The following is a 19,340-nucleotide window of genomic DNA, read 5'->3' as shown; positions in this document are numbered from 1 at the left end:
CAATCCGATTGTCTCTTTCAGAGGCGAGATTTGGAGAAAAAAGAAATTAGAGCCGTCAAGTATATAATATTTCCTTTTTATTGTCCTTTTATAACGTACAATCAACAACGGTATTTTTTCTTTCATTTTTTTTTCTTTTTTTCATGTAACCCGTGTGCCAGCAATCACTTCTCAAAAGGACACGTTAGACGTCTCGTGGGTTATTATATAAATAACGGTTTATACAGTGAGAATACAATTAGATAGCTGAGTATATATTATTAACAAACCTTACACTATAGAACGTCCGGCCGATATACCTCGACGAGACATAATAGATCAATAGTGTAATTGTTATATGCGAAGGAGGGAGGGAGGGGTAACAACGAAGGTTTCACAGGGTAATTTGTAACATTGTAAGTACAGAAATAGCAATTACGCGCTCGCGAGGAAAATAGATAAGATCGCCACGCGAATATACATATATATATTTTTTACGTATCAACGTTAGGTACATTTTGTTTAATATTCCTCGTACACGTTATAAGTACGCATCACAGATATGTCGTTGTTCGTGGAACGAAAAGAAGCACGAATGGCGACAACAAAGATCGGCGAGAGCACGCGGTGTCCTGAAAATGATATGCAGCAGAATTGTATTTTCAAAAGATTCGATTTTTCTGTAAAAAAAAAACATGCTTTGAAACAGTCTTCTGCTATAAATTTATAATTATCCGTTTTTAATAATTAAAGTAAACGAATAAACGGTGATTAATCTGCTTTTTAAAGAACACACGAGAAATTTAATAGACTTCACTCCCAAAGGATCAATTCTTTTTTAAAAAACGTGCTTTGATACAATAATTAAAAAATTGAACGGTGATCAATCTGCTTTGTAAAGAACGCGAGAAATTTAATAGCAAGACTTTATTTCCAAAGAATTTGATGCTTTCCTAAAGCATATTTTGAGACAGTCTTTTACTATAAATTCATAATTACCCGGCTCTAATAATTAAAGTAAAAGATGACTGATGATCAACTTGTTTTCTAAAGAACATGAGAAATTTATTTTTTCTTAATTAAAAGATTTATTTTTGTCAAAAAAAAAAAAAAAAATAAAATAAACTCGACTATTGTTATTCCGAATTCTTCAATTCTAAGAATCCGTAGAGCAGAAACTTGAACGAGATCTACGTGAGGATAATAAGTGAGTAGTATCCTGCCGTTCGGTGTGCCTCAACTTTCGTGGAACATCTTGTATATTTTATTGCGGGCACGTAAAAATAATCCAAAGCATAACCGATGACATCTCGGCGCGTGTTACAATTGTAAAACGAGTGTTCCCGACAGAACGGTCCGCGAGGGGAAAAAAATACGGTAAGTGAAAATAAAAAATATTGCTGTTTGTTTAACATCAATAACGTGCCGGAAAATATAAAATAAGGAAAACGGCATTATTTTGCAATAAATCGCTATTGATACTATATATATCCGCAAGTCCGTGATGAATGTGAACGACGAAGGCAAATTGTACGCACCGGCCAGCAACAATCTTAATGAAGACGTATCGCACAACTATACAACTTCGCTATCCACAATAATAGGATATTAATAATAATAACGAACACGACGTAACGTGGGCGCTCAGGACTGGGCAGTACTTCAAATTAATACGCAGTTTCGCGTTATAATTGACACGAAATTATGAGTGAAATGCAAAATATTCTTTATATTTTGTATTATGAATAAAATCTTAATATTCTTCATATTCTTCGTTGTAAAAGGTTACGAAGCAATTAAAAATTCGTATCTTGATTTTGTACCTACTGAAAAACATCTTAATAGCATTTTGCCCAATCCTGTGGACAAAATTATTGCTGTCGTTAAAATTATCTTCGCGTACTGCCTCGCAAAAGAATTCTCGCTATATATTTTATAATTTATAATAATTTCTTTATTAAGTCATCTCGTCTTGCATTTATAATATTCGCTTCGCGATTATTTATGCCTTCTGCAATTTAAATAATGCATGAATGCTCACGAATATCAAATTCATTCGAAAATTTTTATTATAATTTTATGCTGTATTTCATGAAAGTACCACAAATATTTAATGGCTAGTCTCTTTTTTTTATGTGAAAAGTTTAAAACCCTTCACCGTCTTCCTTTTTTTATTTAAATTTTTGTTAAGCAAAATTGTAACATTGAACATTTGAAATCACTTGAATATTGCATTTGCTGGTCAATCTTGATCAATACTTACAGAGAAGTGTCAGCGTGGCGACATATACGTAGATACGTTGCAATTGACAATTACATTACTCGATCGTGATAAATCGGTCACCCTCATTTTAGCTCGTTGCTACAGTGTATATTGGTCACAGCAGGTTTTCTTTCTTCTTAAACATCTGAGTTTCGTTAATCCGGAACACATATACGAGGAAAATATAATTTGTTAGACGACGATCTGTTGAAACGTTTTTTTTTTTTATTGTAGTTTCTAATCCAATTCCCATGCAATTTAGGGCATGACTACGAATGTGTTCTCAACATCCATCTGTCGCGCGTATATGTGTACATATGTAATGCATATTAGCCTCCGCCCACGTTACGGATAACAATCGAACGAAAAACGCGCTAGATTCGACTATATTTAAGTATATATATTTTTTATATATGGAATGTGCTTCTACCAAACCGCTAAGAGTGTGCTAATACATAGATTCTTCACGTCGCCGGGTGTGTATGTCACGTGCCGGCATACGCACGTAGCGCTCTAAATTTACAGGTTCTCTCGAAACTGCTCTCGACGCAACACGCAAATACCTCATAATAAACCGCGAAATAGGTCCGTTAGCGGATTTCGTCTCTAATTTCTCAATACAAATCCCTGAAGATTTACGAGAGAATCTCATCGTCGCTCGTAATAACGAGAAAAGGAAAAGAAAATTGTAAAGTCGTGCGTTTAATCGGCGAATGCGCGAACGCGTGTACGTTTTTGCCAGCGAATCCTAAAATCAAATCACTACAGAACTACGCGAGACCGCACCATTTTGATCAACGCCTTTACAATTTCCTTGTTTCTTGTTTCACAGCAGCGATTATAATTCTGCACAGCTTGGATATATCAAGTTATACTTTTTGCCGATCTCTCTGAACGAGAGAATTTAAGTTAACGATTCAATCGTGTAGAACTTAATATTGCAGATTAAAAGATATATCTTTTAATTATACGATCAAAGATCGCGCTGATCAAGGATGATGCAACCCGGCCTTGAAAGATATGTGGTCGAGTGGAAAAATGTGCATCGTTTTCGAGCGCAGTTCGTTAAGTTGCATTCTGCACATTTTGTACTTGGGTCACCGCGCGCGAAACGAGCGGTGAAGCTTTGGCGGTATTGATTAATTTTCACGGAGGTCTCAACGCATTCTCAACGTGGTGTGCGCAACGGCGGCGTGCTTTCTCGCGATGCGAGAAACTGTGTATAACTCTTAATTACAGTTACATTATTATCAATTATCTACAGAACGCAGGGGAGTTCTTGTCAGTGAAACAAGTTTAATTTGAATATTCAACAAAATTGACACACGCACAATAAAATGTAAAGCAAGATTGCGTAATTTAATTGTTACAAGTCAGCTGTGCTCGGAAGTGTCCTCATCCAAAATAAAAAATGTTGTCTTAAGTATTCCGAATGGAAATCTAATATCTAACAAGGAAGATTTAATTAACGGAGAAGCAGATTTGAACAATTCAAATATTATGCATAAAAATAAAACATTTGCGACAGTTACATTCTTCAAAGAGACGCCAAAAATATCCTATTGTGGTGCACGATATGTAAATTGTTCAAATCCATTCCTATATGCTCAAATCCTTCGTCTTTTCTTCTTCGTCCTCTCCTGTACGCCGTTCTCACGCGATTTTCTCTTCGCGAGCAAAAATAAACGGACGCAGCGGCTTGCGCGGCGTAAGTTAACCGATCCCGTAGCCGAGCCGATCGCACCCTGGGGAGATCTTCGTGGCCGCATCTTCGGGTTCGTTTGAGAATTATTTAATCGTAATTCTCCGACTCCTGTTGCACCAGTTTGAACCGGCGCGGACTCTTCACGTACATGGAACCGTGTTGTCCCTCCAGAGAGAGGCGGCCCTTGCGTTGAAGGTACGTAGTGATGTAGCGTGCGATCAGCTTCTGCGGTCGCATCTGCCATTCTTCCAACACCTCCTTGGGCGCCAGAACCTTTGCAAATCACGAAGATCAGTTAGACGCAAATCTCGATCGATTCAAAAAAATCGAACGACCAATAATATTGACCAGTATGTACACTGACCGGCAGGAATGCCTGGACATTTTGATATGTATATGACATATATGTACATGTATATGTATATGTATTATGTCCAGGCATTCCTGCCGGACAGTATACATATTGAATTATATATACGAGGAGCGTTCAATTATAATGCAACACATTTTTTTTTTCTTATTTAAGATTTGTTTTATTGCAGTTTTAAATACATCGTATTTTCCCCCAATTTTTTGGCTACAGAAACCGATTTTTCTGGCCTTACGTTACTTAGAGAGCCAGTGACCACTTAGCTGGTCTGCCTTTCAGTCTACTCAGCCATTTTTTACTTTGGCTATGACCTTCTTGTCATTGCCATATCTCTTCCCGCGGATTGTATCTTTCAGAGGACCAAAGAGATGAAAGTGGTTCAGAAGGTGCAAGATTCCTCATTCAGAGTGGTAAGGCCATAAAACTGAATGGAGATTATCTTGAAAAATAGGTTTTTATATAGCCAAAGAATTGAGGAAAAAAATATGATGTAATTAAAACTGCAATCAAACAAACCTTGAATGAGAAAAAAACGTGTTGCATTACTTATTGAACGTCCCTCATATGTAACAGAATTAGCCTGAATAAGTCGGCAAGCTTTACGTAACTGCGAGCTGAAGCTTATGAGATCTTGCTCTTTCATAATTTCATGCATGACGCGCAATATATACCGGCGCATTTGCCTCGTCGCGAAATTATCACAGTTTCGCAAAGTGCATGTATAGATGAGAATACAGATGATACCCGGCGATAAGCCCCGCAACGTTCGTGTGACGCAGAAAGCTCGTGTGCGGCACATATTAGATGAGCGCACCGAGAGTTCGGTATCGAAAATACGTGAGTCACATATATATATACCTGGTCGCCTTTGAGTCGGTCCAACAGCGTCACACACACGACGGCGGATTGGATGCCGGCGTGGTGTGTCAGCGCGGCGAAGCAGAGGCTCTCCATCTCGATGTTCACCACGCCGGCCTTCTGCAGCTTGGTGAGGTACTCCATCTTGTCGGCCTCCGTGAACTCGCAGAACGCGCCGTCCAGGCGACCCTGGCCCTCGTAGAAGTCGTTTGAGCACATAGTCTTGCCGATCACGGTGTCGTAGGGATCGTCGCGGTGGGCCAGGGCCTTCAGGTCGCGGGCCAGCTGCCGGTCGAGCTTGGCCGGTCGACGTATCAGTTTTCCGAGCACCATCTGCAACGCGTGACACTCTCGTTTAACATTCTTGACATTCTCATTTAAGTTTCTGTTGATGATTTATTTTTACTATTCAAGCGTACAATATACTTAACTTAAATGTAAGCATGCTATATATCTTTGAGAAAATGGAATAAAGGGGAAAAAATAAATTTATCAATTTAATTATTTATCTTGGAAAATACACCGTTGTACATATGAATAATTTTTATAAAAAATTGCAAATTAGTCTCTTCTATATATACCATATTTCTAGTGTTAATTCTTTTATAATTCTTTTACGACTTACGTTATAAATCATAAATCAAAATGTAATTAATTAGTTTAAAAAATATAGAAACATAGCAATATAAAGCTTTGCGAAACTTATATCGGGTACGGATTTCATAAAATCACTAACCAATTCCAGATAAGGTTTCATCGTCTCATCGAGGGCTTCCTCCGAGATGATTACCGTGCCACCTTCATGGCCGATACCACCGCAGGTGCCGATCCTGATGAAGATCGGATCCCTTATTTTCGCGTGGTACATCAGCTTGATAACTTCGTGGAGCAGAATGCTAACCGAAGGTATACCCATTCCGTGCTAAACAGATAAATATGGCATTTAAAGTGTGACATTTTCTTTTTAAATAGTCGTGTTGCCTTTTACTAATTTTTCTCTTTTATAGAATTCTCAGTAATATATATACCGTAAATACAACTAAAATAAGAAGAAACCGGCTCTATTATTTCGGCATGTTTCGTACTAAAACTCCACGACGTCAGATACATTCGCTCGTAAAAACGCCAAGACGTTTCTGCTATAAATAATTGCTTCCAGCAATCAGCATGCCTAACGCAATTGCGTCCTGAACTCCACTCGGCTCGCTCGGCATACCGGGTGCGTAATTCGCGCGAAGCGAGACGATGAAAAACGGTTTGATCGTCCAGGCGTGTAAACCGCGTAAGTAAAGTGCCTATTATAACAGCGGAGCAAGGCAGGTACCGAGCGTGGTTAGCGTGGAATGTTAGCGGGTTCTATTGCTTGCCAGGAACGGATTGTGTATCTCGCTACCGTCGGTATCGAATCTAGAGATACTAAAGATATTGGACACTGCGATATTTTTCTTTTTAAGGATGTATGGGTGACATCTCAAAGCATTACCAAAAATTTAAAAATGTCATAGATTATTCTATTATTACGTCTAAGTATCTGTGTAAAAATTCAGCACAATTCTCTTACTGGTTTAAAAGTTATTGTAATTAAGGATGTATTGGAGGAATTTCAAATATATTCAGAAAGTGCTGTAAATTGTTTCTAAATTAAATTAAAAATACTCTGTAAAATTTTGAAGTTATTTAAGTTTAAAGTTGATAAAATTAACATTATCCCTTATGGAGAATTGACATTTTTGCTGTAAATATAAATAAACCATTAAGATATTTCTTAAACTTTTTTTATGTGTAAAACATACATCATTGATATTGTATTTTAAGTTTCAAAATTTTTTGCCACAAAAAAATTTTTTTAATTGTTTAAACAATACTAATTATTTAAATAACAAAAAATCATACTCAAACTGTTAACGGTAATCCCTTTTAACATATAAAAAATTTTGAGTTGTTTGACATACATGCAAAGTCTTCTTTTATTGAAAGTTCAACTTTTAGCAAGGGCTGTACGACCCATACATCCTTAAAGGTATATCAAATATTCTCTTGATAGCGATCACTTATTACTGCGATATACGCTCTGCCAAAACGGCACTTATTCTATTCGTCGAATTTTACATTATTATTGCTTATTTAAAATCAATTTTCAATTTTGACATAATAATTTTGACATTTTTACTTTAAACATTTTGTTAAGAAATCACACGAGCAATACTGTCAAAATTATTTTATTATTCTCCTATTTTTTTAAATTCATAAAAATATTAATTTTGTAATTAATAATAATCCAATATTTAAAAGTATTGATGCTATAAAAATTATTTACTAATTATATACTACGATTTCTATTTGAGGCGTGGACTCAAAAGAGACATCAAGCTGGTCGAATTATGCGAAATTAGTCACGGCTTGAATGAAAGGATAACAACTTTCAAGCATCGCGCACACGTTCGTCGGTCATTAACGCCGCGATTAAACAGGTACCTACCACTCAATTATGCAAAGGTAAATTTGCTCGAAACTTAGCCGCAAAGTTTCCAGTATATAATCCATTCCACATTCCAATCACTGCAGTAGCGCAGCACGAAGTGCTTTAAAGAACCAAACTATTTGGCCGTCTACATGACTTCGCTCTTTCCTCGAGAATTAAACCGACAAATAAAATTATTGTCGAAGGGAAAGGAACGCGTTTCGCAGGAAACGTTCGAAATGTGAAAAACTTACGCTGATAGAGAGGACCGGGCCGACTTTGAACATCGAATAGCGGTAGGAATTTTTAGTGATGTCGAGAAGAGTCGTTCCGGCTGGCAGCTTGTGACCTATCTCCTGCATAATGTAATTAGCGAAATGTTCCATCCTTTTCGGCGTTCCGCCCATGCAGACAAACTGGAACGAGAGAAGAGCGCAATTGTACTCAGAGATTTGATATGAAAAAAAAGTGAAGACTCGTAAGCCGATTGTTCAAATAATAATTGTTGAAGTAATAATTGGAATAATAAGTGGCTGAAATAATGTGACCGACAAAGAGGGAGCAAGGCGAGTTCATCGTTAGGGTGATGTGACCTAGCTGAATCTCGAGACGCCCTGATTCATCTTAAATGTCAAAGATCATCGGTTACGTTAGTAAAAATAAATGAGTGGCGGCCGATGGTGTAATCGCACGTCATTGAAGTATATTTCGCGATTTATTGATGTTGCCGGACATCACGAGCACATCGCGTGACATCGCGACTAACTTCGTGTGGTCACGAGTGGTGTGTATTCCAGTTTCTGATCCAGATCGAGCGTCAAGTGCAAGGCGTAAGGATGCATTGACCAATCGATTATTGACAAACGTAATAAATACCCACCGAGATTGTTGTATGAACTCTTATCGCGGGAAGTCAGAGGCCCAATATTAATAAGTGATGTAACATCTTACGTCACATTGTTTTGTTGTTTATGTGCGATAAATTTAGCGTAACTGTATATGTCGAAAGGAAGACAGATTAGTTATTCTAATAGCCAAAATCACGCTTGATTGAAAGAGATCTTCGAAAAGTACAAATTAGAGAAAGAGAGAGAGATTTCTATTCAAAAATTTGTTTATTGTTTATTTATATATTATCTTTCTAATAATTAAAACAGAGAAACGTAAGAAAAAGTACATGTGCAATATACTATATATAGATACTGCAGTAGGTATCTCTCACGTTGATAATTATTATTTATGTAATTATTACGTGACTTACTTACTTTTGATAAAAAAACTGCATTTAATATTTACTATCGCGTATTATATCATTGAAGTGAGATAACGAGAAAGCAGTAATAACGCCAGATGAAAATACGTAGTGTTAAGGAGAAAAAAATAACGATAAACTGTGATAACGACATATGCGACGTAATACGCGACATATGCGATATATGCTTCTGATAATCATTTGTCATACGAGTTCCATAATATTTAATATGAAAATGTATGAACGTTTAATTTAATAGAGCTACATTTGTCAAATTTATGCTAATGATAATAACATATTTGTTATATTAAAATATATTATCTATTACGACATGATTTTGTAATATATTGCAAATTACAGATACCTTGGTAGATAGTTATAACAATTATGTCACGTAAAATATTAATATAATTAAAAGCTATTAAATTAATATAGATAAAAGCTATTAAGTTAATATAGATAAAAGCTATTAAATTATTATAAAAGTGATTAAAACAAGAATCTTTCCTATATTAAACTTTAGGCGTGGAAATAGATAAATTTTGTACTTTTTTTACGGATTTTACTTTAATAGATTTTTAATACCGATCTTAGTTACCGAGACACATTGAATGTCACTAATTTGTAAGTATCGAAAAAATTTAAAAAAATTGCAAAAACAATGGCGTTTAATTAAATTTCCGTTAAGCGGAAGTTGACACAAAATTAAAGAATGAGCTAATAAGGTTTTTTTGAGTATTATCGCTCAAGATTCTTTATGTGAATATACTTCATTCCTTTGTACAAATATAATAGAAATTTATTTGACTTACCTTGATGTCACCGAACATCTCAACCAGATCGTGGGAGCCGCTGCCGAGTGCGAGATGGTACAATATGTCCTGATCCATGAGTTCGATATTGGGGTTTCGTAATCGTACGGAGCCATCGCTGTACCTGTGATAGATGCAAAAAGTTTGACTTACATTTTATTGCAGAGCATTTTAAATCCTACGTTTTATCAAAGAACTTGTGCATAGTTATTAATACAATAAAACATTTAATACAATAAAGAAATTTAAAAAAATAACCACCGCGAGATGAATATAAAAGGCTGATTCACACTATACGGCACAGACCGTCACGTTCCGGCAACGACACGTACCGGCACCAGCACGACAAATTTTACGTATATTCAGATTGCTTCGGCAATCAACCGTCAGTTTTGTAACAACCACAAAATGGATGGATCATCTAGCGATGATGAATTGGCTGCTATGGCCTTACTTTTAGACGAAGATGAAGGCAAAGTGAAAAAAATGAAGAAAAAGAATCGAAAATGGGTACATCCTATATTAAAACAAAGAAAACTTGAAGGAAAGCATTGGACATTATTTCAAAATTTATTAAAATGCGATACCAATATTTTAGAATGCCGCAATGCAAGTTTTTTGAATTATTAAAATTAATTGAGCCTATGTTACAAAAAGAAAATACGTCGTTTCGTGAGGCAATTTCACCGACAGAAAGACTTGCAGTTTGTTTAAGGTAAACATTTTTTATTAAATTTACATTGTCTATGTATAATCTGTCTGATATTGATGATAAAGGACGTGATATACATACGGCCTAGTGTGATATAATTCGGCAGAATGCTGACGTTGTATAGGTGCATTAGGAGGTTGCTCTTGCAAAATTTGTTTCATTTCAAGATCAGCGATAATGGAGAATATTTGTGATTTCGCTATATTTTGATAGTAAGGAGAAAAACTGTTTACCGTTGCTGCAATACTTGAAAAAAACGTGTCTATTGCATTAGATTGTTGAGTCGGTGGAGTTATTTGCGCTTTTGCAGTTTTTTTCTTCAACAAATATTTTATTATCATTGCTGATGCCGTTTCTGGTTGTGTTTGACATTTATTTTCTTTATTCTTAGCTTTAGTGATAATTTTTCTGTTAATTTCTTTTTGTTTTCTCTTTTTCTCATTTTCAGCGTGTAACTCCTCATCCACATTATCATCCTTGTCATCGTCTTTATCGTCGTTTCGATCATCTCTTCTATCATCGTTTCTATCATCTTCTCTCTCATTGTTTGTATCATCATATTCGTCTTCATTCGGTTCATATTCATTATCATCATCACTGACATCTTCTAAATTACTGCATGTGTCTCTTTCTTGCATGAATGGTAGTAAGAACGACATTTCATCTTCAAATTTCCATTTTTTTATTTTTGAGGCGGCCTGTCCACTTTTTGTTTCACGTTTTTTTTTTAACGCTCTTCTAAAAGAATCTCGAAGATTCGTCCATGTTTTTTTGCAAGCAGTTGCTGGAAAAAAACGGATAATTTGTTTATATTAATATTTATTGTATATTTTATATTTTATAATTTTTTATTTATTATCTTATATTTCGTAGGCTCCTAGCTACTGGTGATTCGTATAGAACAATAGCTATCAGTTATAGACTCGGACATTCAACGGTGCAATCGATTGTTATTCAAGTATGCGAAGCGATAATAGAGAATTTGATGCCACTAACAATGCCAAAGCCTACAGTGGATAAATGGAAAAAAATTGCCGAAAAATTTTGAGATATTTGGAATTTTCCAAATTGTTTAGGCGCTCTTGATGGGAAACGTGTGACCATTCAAGCTCCCGTAAATAGTGGATCTTGGTTTTTTAATTATAAGAAAACGTGTTCCATTGTTCTCTTAGCATTAGTCGATGCACATTACAAATTTATCGCGGTAGACACAGGCAGATATGGTAAGAATAGCGATGGAGGCCTATTTGCCAATTCTAAATTGGGCAAAGCTCTCGAAAAAAATAAATTGATTGAAATGATTGAAATGATTGAATATCCCGAAAGATAATGCGCTTCCTAATACGCAGAATGTTATGCCTTATGTCAGTTGGCGATGAGGCATTTCCGTTAAAAAAATATTTATTAAGACCATATCCTGGTTCTCAAATTCAAGGAGATAGATCAAAAAGAATTTTTAACTACCGTCTCTCACGCGCACGAAGAGTGTCGGAAAATGTATTTGAAATATTGAGTAAAAAATTTCAGCTTTACAATCGAAGACTGAAGTTAAAACCAGAAAATCCAGATAAAATCATTTTGACTACGTGCATTTTGCACAATTATATCCGAGACTATATAATATTAATGCTATACAACAAGACCATGCGCATAGAACTGACACTGGTTTACAAAATTTACCACGACAAGGAGGAAGTGCAGCAAATACTGCATTTACTGTTCGAGATGCATTCAAGGAATTTTTTTATGACAAAACATGGCCGTGTTGAATGGCAAGACACAATAAATTAAAAAATATTTTATAAAAACTATTTTATTAGTACAATACATTATACTATTTTATTAGTACAATAAATTATATTCATCTTACCTGGCTGGTTCATTTCTTTTGCAATTCTTCTCCAAGCATTTTCTTTAAATATATTATCACTATATTTTGAATGGCTCATTACATATAATGGCTCACAAGATTTAACCATTTCAATTAATTTTTCCTGGTTCATCTTGTTAATTGCGTCCGTTCTTCACCGTTATTCAGTTCAGACTGTTCGTCTCGCCACTGACAAGTCCCGACACGTTCCGACACGGACCATCAAAACATTCTTTGCGATAATGTCGGTCAATGTCGGTACGTTCCGTTGACGGAACGTGCAGGCCGGTGCCGGTTAGTGTGGACAGTCTCGTTAAAACGCATTGTTTAATGTTTTGTCGTGCCGGTGCCGGTATATACGTGTCGTTGCCGGAACGTGACGGTCCGTGCCGTATAGTGTGAATCAACTTGATCATGATGTATAGCAACTGCATCAAAATATTTGATTAACATTTCCGTAATATATACGCGCTGCGAATACAACGCATTACCTGCATTTACGAAATAACAATTACCCGAGTTTATACAAGCATAATTAGTGCTCAGAATGTTTGAACAATACTGTATAAATCATCATCGTATTTCTGTATAAACATTTAGTGCTTATTGTTAGTATATGCAAGCAAGAAAATTTACATTTAGACACATAACGTTTTAGATTAATAGAAAAATTGGCGTAAACAAGAAATATAACGTATTTGTGTAATATATGTATATAGTTCTCCTTTTTTTTTCATAATATTGTTGAAGATAACGAATAAAGTACCGAAAACGGGCCCTTTTCCGAAAAACTCTGCGTTTGCGTAACAACTCTGGATTATCGCGAGGCACGAGCGAGATCCGATTACTTAAATTGCGGTGATGGCCTTTGACATCGCGACGTCACGAATTTGATTCTATCGGCGATCGAAGGGACGAGCAATTGCATCAGCGTCGAAAATTGACTTCGTTAATGTACTCAGCCTAATCAGCGTCACCGCCCGCCGACGGATTTGCGCATCGTAATTAATTCATCTCCGCGCGTTCTACGGCCGAATAATTGTATTTCGCTTCTGACGTCTCGGAGATCGAAATGTTTGCAACGTAATCGTGATATATAGAAAAGAAATCCCTCGCGACGTTCGCAACAGTTCGATATTTATGGGAAAAGATTCAATGAAATGTGACTCAACGCCACTTTGACACGCAAATCTAGGAATAAAAATATGAGGGTTGTGGAATTTAAAAAGAGAGAGAGAGATGTCAGAAGCAATATCTACAAAGATGTCACATTTCAAATCCAGAAATGGGTCAAAATAAAGCTGAGCGGAACAGCAAAGCTGTGGCTGTTTGCTCATTTTAAGGTTCGCTGGATTGTTTGTCTTTCCGACTACCTCGAAAAGTTTTTTGTGGAAGAAAATACTCGTTGCGCGCGTCGATAGTTTCAGGTTCAGGTTCATCCATTGTTCCTGGACGCCGTAATGTAAATGTATATAGCACACCCTTGTTAATCCTTGACAGACCGTTGTCGATATCAGTTTCGATTTACGAACGCGAAATCGCGGCGCGTCTATTAATCCGTTTAGTTGCGATGAACGCTAACGGACAATACTCACAAGTCATATTTATTACACTTTGACATCTATTGCACGTAAGTATCTATGTCCGGAGAAACCGTAAAGGAAAACGCCACAATGGAGTTTTCCTCAGAGATTATTCTTTAAATTGGTTTCGATCATACGCCAACTTTTATCACACGGTTACACGAGGCATTTAAATGAGAGCGAATCTTTCTTGTTCACGGATGAACAAAGAAATGTGTCTCGAGAAAGATTCATTGTATTGAGATAAGTTTAATATTCGATGAGGGACAAACATAAACATAGGAAAGTTTGTGTTACAGTGCTTAGTCTTCTCGTCAGTACATTCATCTCGTTGTCTGTGTGACGTGTAACACTGTACACGCTGTAACGGTCTCCTGAGAAATTTTGCATGCATAATCAGCGAAGATGCTCGTCAATTTGCATCTAAATGTCTCACTATGTAATGTAAAATATTCAGGGGTTACCATTTGCGTTCCTTCAGATATAAATATGATATAAATTGATAAATATGAAATAATTATTAAGTAAATTTTTATGGCTCTAATGGAGATTTAAAAAGTTCTCTCGGCCACGTTTTAATATATATTCTCAACGATGTGGCAGTTACCTAATTCTACTAATCCAGCTTCGGATTACGTTTCTGACGACGTAAAGTTCAGCTGAAATTAACTGAGAAATAAGTTTCGATATCTAGATCGCGTTACTTAACAAAGTAAATAAAAGACTCTTAAAACTGATTAAACTTTAAATATTGCAGGTGCATCAAAGCTTCCTTTTCCAATTAATCTTAGATTATGGAATTCAATTGAAAACTTCAAGATACCAAGGTTTGTTTTAATGTCGATAATTAGACAATTATAATGACGAATAAATATGCTCTTTCGTATCTTCAAATATAAATAATCTGAACAAGAAATTTCTTCGAATCGTCTTCCCTTTCCGTTATTAGATAAAAAACAGAGAAGATATACCCGGTGTAATCTAATATCTGACCGGTCGCATCTTTTTATTTCTTAGACACAGCTGCGACTGGTTCTTTTCTCCACCTTATTGTATTAGCAGATCAAAAGATTTCTTCGAATTCTTTATTTCCTTTATCGATTATCGAAGAAGGGAAATCCAGATAAACTCCGAAATCCGTCATTCTTTCACTGATAGCTCCAACCGCCGATTGCCTATCTCATTGTCAACTTGATATATTTAAATCCTTGAAAAAATTCTCGTCGTTTTCTGTCATCCAAATAGAAGCAAGAAATTTCTTCGAATCGTCTTCCCTCTATCCGTTATTGAATAAAAATCGGAGAAGAAAACCAGTTATATAATCTGATATTTGGTCAGTCGAGTCTTTTTAATCGCAGTTACGACTGAAATGGTTCTCCATTTTGTTATATATTCAGCAGATGAAGAGATTTCTTCAAATCCTCCATCTTCTTTATTACAATTATCGAGCAAAAATCGAAGAAGATGAACTTACGCAAGTTTCTAATTTGTCTTTTTTTTTTATTAATCACAGTTTTAATTATCCGTTGCCTACACTGAAAAAAAAGTAATTAGATCTAAGAAAATATTTTTTCACATAACACCAATATTTACTTAATATAATCACATATTTATTTAGACTTAGATATCTTTACTTAATTTAAGTGTATTATTATCAATTTGATATATATCTTAAAAGAAAATTCTTGACGTTTTCTGCCATCCTGAGATATCTTCGTTCGAGGAACTACCCAAGGTCTCCCGTTTTGCGTTATCTATCTTTTGTACTTCGCGACAGGCTTTCCATTATTCTCTTCACGCGAGCTCGACAGAAACTATGCTCTCACGCTCGAATAATATAGGGAATGTGAAGGTACACAGTCTGTTGTCTATGTCGCGAAGTTGCGTTCGCCATATTTCCGTCATTACCATCAAGCAAGACACAGCCGTGCATCTTCGTTTCAGAATAGCATTATCGTTCGATGTTCTCTACTTCGCGCATTTCGCAATAACTTCTCATATTGCATATATTAAAGAAGAAAATAGCCGGGTTTTCCCATCTTATGTAGCATATATGATAAATGTTATGAAAACGTATGCATCTTTTTAGCTTATTAACCTGGAAATGGTCGCCTAGGATAAACTTTACGCTTCCAGTATAAAAAAAAAATAAGCTCACGCCACAGTAATTTTTATGCACGCTTATTTTATTTTTCAAATATTTTTTTGGTTTTTCTTTACTCTTTTCAGAAAATGTTGAGTAAACCTATATGCATACTGTTCTGAAATAAATTATGAATCAATGAAAAATATGCAATATGCAATTAATAACAATTACTTTTAATTGGGGTGTAATAATCATCCCAGGTGACTATTTATATATAAAAAAAATTAGGCGGTCGTTTTCTGCTTTTTTCTTGCCATGCAATGCATTGAATATAAAAATTAATTAATAATGTAACTGTAAATAAACTATTGCTACCGAAGTAATAATCTCATTAACGCATGTAATACACTATTTGGATACGTATAATATTAATAAATCAATTAAATAGTAATAGTAATTACGTAAAATGTTAATGTTGTTACGATCTATTACGTATTAATATTGAGATGTTCTATCAAAGGATTAATCTGTCATAAACTCTATCCATCATAGGATTAATATGGCACATAAATGATACATAAATGGTACATACATGATACCAGAGAGATGAATGTAGTTAAATGGTACAAGAGAGATTATAACATTTTCAACAAATAATGTATATGTACAAAAGATATACATATAGAAATGTACCTGGCATACATATTATAGAAATACATTAGCGTTCGCGCGTATAATCCTTTATCGCCAAAACGTGGTGAATTAATGCCTGTCAATATGAAATTCAAAAGCGCAAATATTCCATTTTCTCATGTAAAAAATTTCACATTTGCAATAATAATAAAATCTACAAAAGCTGTGTGAGAGAGACTTGTTTGAACACAATTTCCAATTTATTTTACGTCACTTTCAAAACATAAGCGGAATTTGTGTTTTGCTCGACATTTACAGTCTATCTTTTTTTCTTAAATAAAATATAGAATTATGACTGAAATGAATGGTGAACTTAGTGGCAAACGAAAAATAAGGTTCACGTATTTTTTCGTCAAGTTACGAGTCGCTTTATGGCATTCTCGAGGAATTCCATATTATATTAGAAGGAAAATCGATTCTTGCGGTCAGTTGAGTTTGTTTGTTGAGATCCGGCCGCCTGTAGGAAGAAAGCACCTCTAACCGAACTGCCGTACTACCTGATCTTCCTGTCGTGTATTCCTGTCTGCCAACTTCACGCAGAGAAAACACAATGATCCAACTCCGTATCGTAAAATGGAGTTTGACTTAATGGAATGAAATGGAAAAAGCGACCTTTCAAACATCAATCTCTCTATTTTCCTATTTTGCGTGATGTATTTTCTATAGATTCTGTATTTCGACAACAAAAAGTAAAATTGCGATACGTCAATAAACGTTCTCGTTTTTATAGATTTTAATTACTCAGTGAAATGACGTAAAGATCAAAGCAACAATCGCACGCACATCTATTGTATAATTTTCAAATTTAATCTTCCGACAATGACGCTACACTAGATATTAAAAAATGTTATAGCACTTTTTAAATTAATTTTTATGTAAAGAATTATTCGCTCTTTTTTCAAATACGTCTTGTATGATATTTTAGAGTATTTTAGACAATCTGTAAATGATTAATATTATGCAAAAAGAAATCCATCAACTCGAAAAAAATAAATTACAATGTAGTCGGGTTAGTGTAAAATTCTGTATTTTAAATTAAATTTATTCCAAATTAGTATTCGGTGATGTAACTTCTTTTTTACTCATTCCAGTTCGCAAAAAATCGGAAAATAGAACGCGAAATAGATCTGCGGCTTCTCTGTCTATACCTGATCCTAAACCGATACTCAAAACGAGCCGGATAGGCTCTAGTTTTCATTATCTAATAAAAAAAAGTGCCCTACCTAACCGGATTGGGCGACTCTTTGGGCTCCTTGACCTTGTCCTTCTCCACCGGTGGCTTCAGCGAGCAAACATGTTCCTCCGACTCGTCCAGAGTCCCGTTCTGGCAGTCACACGTCGGCATCCCGATTCTTTTTCGAAGCACAGGTTTCACCACCTCGAAAATCGGCGAATCGCCACGCGGTTTCCGGTCTTGCAGGGTCTCGCGAAACTGATTGGTCTCGATCTTCGCCCGCGACGTACGCGTCGGAGAATTTAGAGGATCGCTTCGCGGTTCGTTGACGTAGACGGTATAAGATAGCACGACGTAAGTCGCACGTTTCGTGACCGAAACGATGCCGGTCGGCGACGTTCGAGAATAGTTGGCGGCGGTTGCGACGAGGATCTTTATACGTCGCGTGGCTCTGGCAGGCACTGTGCCTCGTTCCCACCACATCGCTGCTAGTCGCAGCTGCCAATCGCCGGACACGTTTTCCTCGGACGCTGACACATGCGTAACCGGTCGCAATAACTGGCCGGTGCAAGTGCAAATCGTGGACCTTTGATTGCAAACGTGCGGCTCACGCTGCGCCGTTACCGGTAACAGCGAATACGATGGCATATATGGGGTGTCTGGCGGATCGGGGTGGCTATGATTTAAAGGCAGTTTCAAAGACCAAATCGAGGGGACAAGGACGGTTTGCGCGTGGAATTTTTTTCTGCTTTCGAATCTTATCCCAAACGAGCGAATCTGTGGTAAAGGTGAAACATTCTTATCACGCATGATGATAAGAATGTATGTACGCAGAACTTTGTTTCTCGCGCTTCTATCACTGCGAATGTCGAAGTTTCGATTGGACGATATAAAGTATTTTTTGCGCAATACAAAGATACAGCTACATTTTATTTACACTTCAAATTAGATTAGACTTAATTAAGGCAATATTTTGTCTAGCCATTTCTTCATTTCATGATTGACAATAACTAGTTTTTAATAGTTCGTCTCATTAGCTTTTCACATGAATTCATTAGTTTCTTCCAGCCAATAATAAAACAATACTTTAATATTAGCAAACATCAGGTCGAGATTGACATATGTTTATTTCTACCTAGATTAACTTTAATCTCGGTTTAACTTACTTTTTATCTTTTTCTAGTTCTAAGAATTAGAATAAGATAAAAATAAATTAAATCGAGATTAAAGTTAATCTGCAGTGATAGAAATGGACAATAAATATTCGATTTGTTGTAACTCGGAGTAATGGGTGGAAAAGTTGTGCCGTCTTAATTTCCTTGAGATCTAAATTTATCCCCTCTGCAGAGTGCGCGCGCGTTACCTAAAAATTACTTTATATATTTATATTATATAAACTTCTTGCAAAATAAATTCTCGAAATAACTAAAGCTCAAGATGTTTTGATGTAGAAATTAATAATCCGTGTCTCCTCATTGAAAAATGGCACGTAAATCAAAACCTCGAGGAGAACAACCTTGAA

The 19,340-nt window shown here is 35.8% G+C and overlaps 2 protein-coding genes across 3 annotated transcripts in view; both read right to left on the bottom strand.

Annotated features, from left to right (window-relative positions):
• Nucleotides 1–60: 60 nt before the first annotated feature.
• Nucleotides 61–19,340, bottom strand: part of LOC139814772 (uridine phosphorylase 1) — a 30,478-nt gene continuing 11,198 nt past the window's right edge. The window contains exons 1-6 of one of the 2 annotated variants that reach the window (XM_071781254.1): nucleotides 17,868–18,481; nucleotides 9,701–9,824; nucleotides 7,891–8,052; nucleotides 5,912–6,097; nucleotides 5,176–5,508; nucleotides 61–4,220 (exon numbers count right to left, since the gene is read on the bottom strand). In XM_071781254.1, the coding sequence (XP_071637355.1) occupies nucleotides 4,035–4,220; nucleotides 5,176–5,508; nucleotides 5,912–6,097; nucleotides 7,891–8,052; nucleotides 9,701–9,824; nucleotides 17,868–18,466 (1,590 nt within the window). In that variant the 5' untranslated portion in view covers nucleotides 18,467–18,481 and the 3' untranslated portion in view covers nucleotides 61–4,034. Of the gene's footprint in view, nucleotides 4,221–5,175; nucleotides 5,509–5,911; nucleotides 6,098–7,890; nucleotides 8,053–9,700; nucleotides 9,825–17,867; nucleotides 18,482–19,340 lie in introns of those variants that run through there. The other variant, XM_071781255.1, reaches the window with a different exon arrangement.
• Nucleotides 9,831–17,861, bottom strand: LOC139814776 (uncharacterized). Its single transcript, XM_071781261.1, has 2 exons — nucleotides 12,283–17,861; nucleotides 9,831–11,196 (listed from the first exon to the last, which is right to left on the bottom strand). Exons 1-2 carry the CDS (start codon nucleotides 12,413–12,415, stop codon nucleotides 10,445–10,447), a joined length of 885 nt encoding a protein of 294 aa, XP_071637362.1. The 5' UTR covers nucleotides 12,416–17,861; the 3' UTR covers nucleotides 9,831–10,444.

Source organism: Temnothorax longispinosus, chromosome 6, assembly GCF_030848805.1.
Source record: "Temnothorax longispinosus isolate EJ_2023e chromosome 6, Tlon_JGU_v1, whole genome shotgun sequence".
Classification (NCBI taxonomy): Eukaryota; Metazoa; Arthropoda; class Insecta; order Hymenoptera; family Formicidae; genus Temnothorax; species Temnothorax longispinosus.
Note: the sequence above shows the minus strand (reverse complement) of the source record. Positions and strands in the feature narration are given on the sequence as shown.

Bases quoted from the DNA above. Each gene is read 5' to 3' on its own strand.
- LOC139814776 (XM_071781261.1), bottom strand. From the start codon at position 12,415: ATGAACCAGGAAAAATTAATTGAAATGGTTAAATCTTGTGAGCCATTA. The intron at 11,197-12,282 runs GTAAGATGAATA...GTTTTTTTCCAG, and splicing joins AAAAGAAATGAACCAGCCAG to CAACTGCTTGCAAAAAAACA.